Source organism: Coffea arabica, chromosome 2c (genome assembly GCF_036785885.1).
Source record: "Coffea arabica cultivar ET-39 chromosome 2c, Coffea Arabica ET-39 HiFi, whole genome shotgun sequence".
Taxonomy (NCBI): Eukaryota; Viridiplantae; Streptophyta; class Magnoliopsida; order Gentianales; family Rubiaceae; genus Coffea; species Coffea arabica.
The window spans coordinates 2697933-2706307 of record NC_092312.1 but is presented as its reverse complement, the minus strand read 5'-3'; the positions used below and the strand labels follow the sequence as shown (position 1 = coordinate 2706307).

General features: G+C 40.5%; 2 protein-coding genes and 1 long non-coding RNA gene across 5 annotated transcripts; 2 read left to right on the top strand and 1 right to left on the bottom strand.

Moving 5' to 3' along the window:
* On the bottom strand, nt 1-3333 carry LOC140031908 (uncharacterized). The gene is made up of 2 exons (XR_011835837.1): nt 3200-3333; nt 1-2693 (listed from the first exon to the last, which is right to left on the bottom strand). It is a non-coding gene; the product is annotated as an uncharacterized lncRNA (long non-coding RNA).
* Nucleotides 769-4428, top strand: LOC113725069 (probable methyltransferase PMT15). The gene is made up of 6 exons (XM_027248045.2): nt 769-1512; nt 2445-2655; nt 2821-3118; nt 3227-3619; nt 3709-3786; nt 3910-4428. Exons 1-6 carry the CDS (start codon nt 769-771, stop codon nt 4151-4153), a joined length of 1968 nt encoding a protein of 655 aa, XP_027103846.2. The 3' UTR covers nt 4154-4428.
* Nucleotides 4429-6487: 2059 nt separating this feature from the next.
* On the top strand, nt 6488-7299 carry LOC113720955 (protein 108-like). Of its 3 annotated transcripts, none has more exons than XM_072077200.1 (2): nt 6488-6858; nt 7028-7299. In XM_072077200.1, the coding sequence occupies exons 1-2, from the start codon at nt 6555-6557 to the stop codon at nt 7033-7035; spliced, it is 312 nt and encodes a 103-aa protein (XP_071933301.1). In that variant the 5' UTR covers nt 6488-6554; the 3' UTR covers nt 7036-7299. The 3 variants fall into 3 exon arrangements, with proteins under 3 accessions (XP_071933301.1, XP_071933300.1, XP_027101316.2); XM_072077199.1 differs by having other exon boundaries at nt 7025-7299; XM_027245515.2 differs by having other exon boundaries at nt 7022-7299.
* Nucleotides 7300-8375: the final 1076 nt, after the last annotated feature.

Genomic DNA, 8375 nt, shown 5'->3' with positions numbered 1-8375 from the left:
TTTCTAGAAGTTTACATCATTGTACTACTATCTCAACAGTTTCATGTGTAGGTAGTTTCCTTATTTTATTAGTAGTTTCCTTTCCTCGTGTATTTCTACTTTCTACTGACTCATTGCCTATAAATAAGCTGCTGTGAAAAGAAAATAAAATAAGCGGTACCTAAACTAGCCTGCAAGTATCGGACAATCGGAGCACTGGCTACTCTATTCCGGGAAAAAGAATTAATCATTCTCAAAGTGCCATCCTCCATCTCACATGCTATTGCTAGTGTAGCATCCTTTGGTGGCTGCATATAAACAGCATCCTTTGGTACCATATATTGTATTGCCGTCCACTTCTGCTTCTAAATCTCTCCCTATCCCAAAAAGATAAAAACCATTCTCACCCCTTGTCTTGCTTTTCCCTTCCTCACCTCTGACCTCCCCCGCATACATGCCCGTGAGCCATCTCCAAATCCCAGTCCAAACCCCCAACCCCCCTCCTTCGCATGTATTACCAGTATATGAATCGATAATAGGAGTATAATTAATATTATTCATGCATACATACATGTTAGTAACCTCCCACATGATTCCTAAGTTGTTTTTCTTCCTCCCTTTCTCAGATCTCTAACACGCTTACGTGCTCACACACCCACACACACGCTCACCAAGACGAACTATTAGCAGTACTTCTTATAAAGTTTAGGCCACCCTTGAAACACTCGCCAGTCTCCCCAAAACAGGAACAGAAAGAGTGGCTTGGGTGGTGCTGAAAAATTCAACGCCATGGCGGGTCCGAGCCCACAGCCCTACTACACTCCCATATCCAAACCCGCAGCCAACGCCCACGTCAATACTTGGAAAAGAAACAATCTTTACTCCTTGGTCCTCATCACCATCCTCTGCTCTCTTTCTTATCTCTTCGGCGTCTGGCAACACGGCGGAGCCACCACCTCCTTCACCACCCCCTCCAACGTGGGCTCGACTCCCCCTTGTGTCCTCCCCGAGAACACCACCACTTCTATAGCCACCACCGCGTCAAAAACTTCCAACTCCAAGGCTTTAGACTTCAGCTCCCACCACTCCGCCGACGACCGAGGGATAGGTAAGGTTTCCGGTGGTTCCGCCAAGGTTTACCCACCGTGCGACGTCAAGTACAGTGAATACACACCTTGCGAGGACCCCAAAAGGTCGTTGAAATTTTCAAGGTCCCGGTTGATATATAGGGAGCGGCACTGCCCGGCGAAACACGAGTTACTCAAGTGTCGGATACCGGCGCCTTACGGGTACAGAAACCCGTTCAAGTGGCCGTTGAGCAGGGATCTGGCGTGGTACGCCAATGTGCCCCACAAGGAATTGACGGTAGAGAAGGCCGTACAGAACTGGATACGGTACGAGGGCGACCGGTTTAGATTTCCTGGTGGCGGGACCATGTTCCCCAACGGTGCTGATGCCTACATTGATGATATTGGAAAGTTGATCAATCTCAAAGATGGCTCTATTAGAACGGCTATTGATACCGGCTGCGGGGTAACTTTGCCTACTCTTTAATTTTACAAGATTCCTTTTTTTTTTATTTTTTTTGGGGGAGAAGAAGGGGGGGGGGGGGAGGAGGAAAAAGCAGGGACAATCTCGTTTAAATGGTTTTAATTATGGTCATGTTTCCAACAATCCATCCGCCTCCGCCTCCGGCTGTTTGTCTGCTTGCATGTACTCCGCTTTTTGAATGGATAATTTCGCATTAATTAGGCTTGATCAAAGATTATGCGGATCTAATCTGTAATTGTTGTTTCTGGGATGGGGACAAATTAGGAGGAATGATTTTGATATCTAAAGTTGGGATTTTGTGAATAAGGGATACATTAGGTGAGTGGCTTATTTTAGCCTTTTTTTTTGTTTTCCCCTCAAAGTACATGAACTTGAAAAGCAAAATTGAGTAGCTTCCTTGTATGGCTAGAATATTGACTGATGCAAGTCATGTCTTGTGGACTAACAACTCACCGACTGTCTGATGCGTCGAGGCAAAACAGATTGATAAAAATAAGAGGGGGGGGGGGGTCGGTCTGTCAGAAAGACAGAAACTGTGGGTAGGGTCAAAGATTGAGGGTAGTAAGGGTACCCGAACCAGCTTTTTTAGATCTCAACTTGCGGGAAGGAATCAGATATTCTATTTGTGGATACGAAGTCCATGCACAAACTCTCGAAGACACCTGGCAATGATGGCATTATTGTATGCTTGTCTTCACATTCTTCAGTTCTTGAACTCTTCAAGAAAAATCCATTTTCCATTTACATTCTGCAGTTCTTGTCGTAAGAGTTGATTGAATTATTTGGGATAATATATAAAAAAAAATCAATCAAAATTAATAACTACATGTTTAAATATATATATATAAAATCCAGAATCTGGATAATATTCACGGTCGTCTTACGTTTTGTGTGTTATGATATAAATGTACTAGGTTGCAAGTTGGGGAGCTTATCTTTTGTCCAGAAATATTCTCGCAATGTCATTTGCACCGAGGGATACGCATGAAGCCCAGGTGCAATTTGCTCTGGAGCGAGGAGTTCCTGCTTTAATTGGAGTTCTAGCCTCCAAGAGGCTCCCTTATCCTTCTAGGGCTTTTGACATGGCTCATTGTTCTCGCTGCCTCATTCCTTGGGGCCAATATGGTAATTTCGAATGCTACAGGAGCTGATAATTATATGTTCTGCACAAGGATCAAGAAGAATTAGGAATTATTGGATTTACAATTGTTCATCATGAGATACCGAGTTTATATTTTAGACTAGCGTGTTTTTTTGGGAATTAATTTGTTGGGGATTTTTCTTGGGCAGATGGGGTTTTCTTAACTGAAGTTGATAGAGTTCTAAGGCCCGGGGGATATTGGATCCTGTCTGGTCCGCCCATCCGCTGGAGAAAATACTGGAAAGGCTGGCAGCGGACAAGGGAGGATTTGAACAAGGAACAAACTGGAATCGAGCAAGTAGCTAAGAGCCTGTGCTGGAAAAAGTTGATCGAGAAGGACGATATTGCTATCTGGCAAAAACCAGCTAATCATACGCAATGCAAAAAGCTCAAGAAGGTTTATAACAGTCCTGCATTCTGCCCCAATCAAGATCCTGATAAGGCCTGGTTGGTGTTTCTCTAAGGATGATGAATGATTAGCAGAATCTGGAAATGCAAAAATTCATCGTATTTGTTCATTATGCTAACCTTTCTTATGCTGACACCCATTTTCAGGTACACCAATATAGAGACTTGTTTAACGCCTTTGCCTGAAGTTTCTGATGGCGAAGAGATTGCCGGTGGACGGTTGGAAAAATGGCCAAAGAGATTAAATGCAATACCACCTAGGATCAGCACGGGAACTGTAAATGGGATCACCCCACAAACTTTCCAGAAGGACTCCCAACTCTGGGAGAGGAGAATTTCATACTATAAGACTGTTAATAACCAACTTGGACAAGCTGGAAGGTACAGAAATTTACTGGACATGAACGCATTCTTGGGTGGATTTGCAGCAAGTTTGGTCGAGGATCCTGTTTGGGTGATGAATGTAATTCCCGTTGAGGCCAAGGTCAACACGCTTGGTGTAATATATGAACGAGGATTGATCGGGACTTACCAGAGCTGGTATATCACCATTTTTTATTGACTATACAATTCATCTGCCTTTTCCACCTAATTAGTTTTTTTTCTCCTTGCAATTAATTCTGGTACAGGTGCGAAGCGATGTCAACTTATCCAAGAACTTACGATCTCATTCATGCTGATTCAGTTTTGACTCTCTACAAGGATAGGTTAGTTCCCTAACTCTGCATCATTGTTGCAAATTAAACCTTAATACGGCCAAGGACCACGCTGAGAATTTTTTCATGAGCGCGACAATTTTCTGATTTTTTGACGTCCAATTTATGACCCAGGTGTGAAATGGAAGACATTCTCCTGGAAATGGATAGAATATTAAGGCCCGAAGGAAGTTTAATCATTCGTGATGATGTAGATATATTGGTTAAAGCAAAGAGGATAGCAGATGCCCTGAATTGGGATAGTCAGATTGTGGATCATGAAGATGGACCATTGGAGAGGGAGAAGCTTCTTTTTGCTGTAAAATCATACTGGACAGCCCCAGCTTCCTCTGATCAAGACGATAGTAAAACGTCATAGGGGACTGACTTTCCCTTTTTTTTTTTTTTTTTTTTTTGGTTCTTCATTTTTCCCGGAATTTTGCTTACTTAAATCTTTGATGTCACAATTTTACTGATTCTTTAGCATTTGATTTTGTTATCATCCTCAACAAAAAGATAAGATGGTGGCGTTTCTTTCAGCTTTGTCCATGGTACGTCACAGTGCCGTTGTATACACAGCTCTCAAAACGTCTAAAAACCAGTAGTGAGACGTTTGGAATTTAATGTGATTGTACGTCACAGACCATTATATCAGTTTTGTTTGTATTTGCCAGACGTAATTATTGGGGCATGCAATTTGATTAAATTTTGTAGAAGTAAATTGTCACCAAAAACTTACGACCGAAGGAATACAAAAATAAATGAAATAAAAAAATTGGAATAGTAAGATACGGTCAGATCACTTGTTCCAAAACCAAATTGCTTGTGTGTCGGTTTAAAAAGTTTTGCGTCCTTTCATGCTCTTTACTTAATTTATTGGCGTTTAGCAGAGTTGCCTTGTTCTTGGTGGCCTTCATTTATTATTAACTTTGTTTGGATTGAAGTTTTTCTGCAGAAAAAATTTTACAATGGCCCGAAATCATATTCTTTAATTATCTTTTCACTTTACGTATATTAAATCGTTACACTAATTTATATCAAATCGTTACAGTAATTTTTTTATAATATGAGGATAATGATTTTCAATCTTCTTTGAGAGAATGTAGCATCATCTATGAGGGACAGCCGTAGAGCAGTTGTATTTTCGAAGATATGTTATTGATTTAACTTTTGGTAATCTTGTAAAAAAGAACGGCTTTCAGAAAGTGATTTCAATACTTGTAATGAATGGGGACCTGTCTTTCTGAAGTAATTAGCACTATTGATGAATGCTTCGTGAAAAGCAATCATCTGGGAGTGTTTGGATAACATATTATTATCTCAAATAATAATGGGTTTGTTTGGATAGAGTATTATTTAAAATATTATTTAGAATAATTACTGTAACACTTTTTGTGACGTGATGTATGTGAGATAAAAAAATAATTAAAAATATAAAAAGGTGGGTTGAAAAATGTATTTATGATGCAAACGAAATATTATTTGAGATATTTGTGCTATCAAATAATATTTCGTTTGCATCATAAACACATTTCCTAACTCACCTTTTTATATTCTCAACCACCTTTTTATCTCACATACATTACATCATAAAAAGTGTTACAGTAATTATTTTAAATAATACCCTATCTAAACAAATAATTTTCTTCAAACTTTGATTCCTAGTTGCCTTCTCCCAGAAGGAAAACCCCACCAAAAAAAAAAGCAACTTTTCTTGTTTCGAAATTACACATCATCTCAAAGGTCTGACTTCAAAAGTCTGATAAACTGTCTTCAAACTTCTAAAGAGCTCAAGAGACTGATAAAAGTCTGATAAACTAAAATTACCTCACTTCAAAAGTTTGATAAAAAAAATTACACGTCATCTCATGCATCTTTTACCCAGATGGAATCTCAAATTATTATGCTATCAGTTCCAGCCTCCAGCATTACTTTTCAAATAAGAGCTCAAGAGACTGACTTGTCCACGATGCACACTCGTTTTTAACACCCAGCAATTGGTGGATTCCACATTTCCACCATCCCAAATGTCAATTAAATGATGCCATATCTTAAGCAAAAGCAAGGTTTTGAGCCCCCCCCCCCCCCCCCCCCTTTTTTTTTTTTTTGAAATATAAGGCCATCGGCGCGCAGCTGCAATCTGTAGATAAGATCATTGGAGTGTTCGTCAATATTAATGCTTCCAACCTCTGCAGGACACTTTTCTCAATTCATGGTGGCTGTCAACCAACAGTTACGCGTAAATGTATCAGCAAGCAGAAAAAAAGAAAATTTTTTTAATGCTTGTAAATAATTTGATAATGGGAGCGATTATAATGTGGAAATCTGCGCCGCCCAAACTAAAATATTGGAAAATGTCAATGCTGAGAACTAATCCCTTCTTCGAAAAGTTCGTGTGCCGAGGCATTACAAAATGCAATAATGTGCTGCAGCTTCTTCGGATTTCTCTCGATTATGGCGTCGTTTATTAACGTGTTTTTAATCTAATGTATAGTAGCGTAGTAAATTGATGATGAGTCGTCAGAATGCCACAATCAATATACATTTGCTGCTTCTCCGTGTTGGTTAGGTTTGGGAGCAAAGTCGGATGCGTTGATAACCAAATCCTCCGTATTAGGTCGTGCATGCAAAATTCACCACCTAAGTTGCAGGCTTAATTTATGCTCCAAGGGGTATGTACGTATATAAATACATGAAGTGCAAAGTTGTAAGATCAAAAAGTAGAACAAGCGTTCTAATATATAGCTTAAGAACAAGAAAATTAAGGTTTGAACAGTCCGATGGCCACCGTCAAGAAGTCTGTTGCTTCATTCGGGTCCTCCCCTGCAATGCTGGCTTTACTGTTTCTGGCTCTCGTCCTGCAAAACCATGTGGTGAAATCCCAAGAACCCAGCTGCCCAACCACCCTCGCAAACCTCAATGTATGCGTCCCGTTCTTGGTGCCAGGGTCAGGGCCAGCTGATAACCCCCCAAGCGCTGAATGCTGCAACGCAGTACAAGCAGTGAAAGAGGATTGCATTTGCAACACTCTCCAAATTGCTTCCCGTCTTCCAACTAGGTGCAACCTCCCCGTCCTCAACTGCTGTGAGTACTAATCTCCCTGGCCTCTTTAATTCTACTACTAAATGGATTTTTAAGTTCTTGATCTCCAAAATCTACTGGAAGAATGCATCAGTTACTTCATGAGTTATTTGTGTGGTAATATATATCTAACAGGATTCTAATGTTTGGCTGCTTTTGATTGTAGCAGCAGCAAACTGAGTCGGACGTGGGGTATCGTGGACGAACAATGTCAGGGCTCTCAGGGTCCTCTCCCTCTCAATAATTATTCGCTTTTTTTTTTTTTTTTTACTTTATTGCTTTCTTTCTTTCTTTATTTTATCTTTTCTGCTTTGTGTCTGATCTGATCTGCAACCCTGGGGGCAGTGGGATGTAATGCAGGTCAGACTTGACGGACGAGTGTAGTGACATGAAACCAATAAAGAACTGATCAAATTTAAAAACAGATGGAGCCAACTTACAAAATTTTCCGGGCCCATTATTTCTATTTTCTAATCCTATAACAGTAGTAGTATACAATTTCGGTTACAAACACTGGCGCACATAGAAAAATTACTCCAACTTTTAGTGTGATCCGACGTCGTGTACCCAACGTCTTCCATCTGATCTTGTCCAACAACAGCAACCGCGAGTCAACCACAAAGTGACGCAATAATAATATATTCTAAGACAAAATAGAAACCTATTCTGACAACAACCTAGGTTGTCAGGCTTCGTTGGCCAGTCGCAATTGTATTCTTCCCAAGTACACATGGAAGTCAGGCAGATCGCGAACAGTAATATATACGATGACTTGCTTTTTCTTGATAATTTGGCATAATACACTAGTGCATCTAATGTCAGTTCAGCTGCTGCTTCATGTTTGTCAATTGTTGAATCTACAATTGCTACTTTTGGAGCAGTTTTCTTGTTTTGTGCCTCTACTAGTAGATGGTGGTATCTTCCAATGGTGTCAATTAGAGCCACTAGTATGGGATGGGAGGGCGGCAGAGCAGACAGCTACTTCCCGATCGTCATAATTCAGCTTCTATGAGTGAGAAAACGTACCGGTACTGCTACTGCAAAACAAGAAACTGACGGCAATCTTCTACTAGCCTATAAATAGGACAGAGCATTAACTGATATCCAATCCTGATTGAACGAAAAAACCGGACCCAGTTAACTACCGGGTGCTGAAGGAGTCACTTTTCCATACGATTTCTTTGTTTCTACACAAAAGAGCAAAAAAAGCGTCGTTTTTTGTTTTCGTTTCCTGAGAAGGTTTTTGTTTCGTACATATCAGTCTGATACTTGATTTCGAAAACGAGACAAAACGGAGGGGGGAACGCTCAAATGTGGCAGGAGATCCTGTGATGTGTTGTAAGTTGAGCCCCTTAATTAATATACAGCCCAAATAAGAGTAGGCTACAAACCGACAAGTGGAGGGAACAACAGGTATTATCCATCTGGGCTTCCACATTTTTTTCTCCTTTCACAGGCCAAGCCCAAAGCATCCCTGAGGATGAGAAATGGGGAAGGCAAAATGTGTTGCATGAATGGCT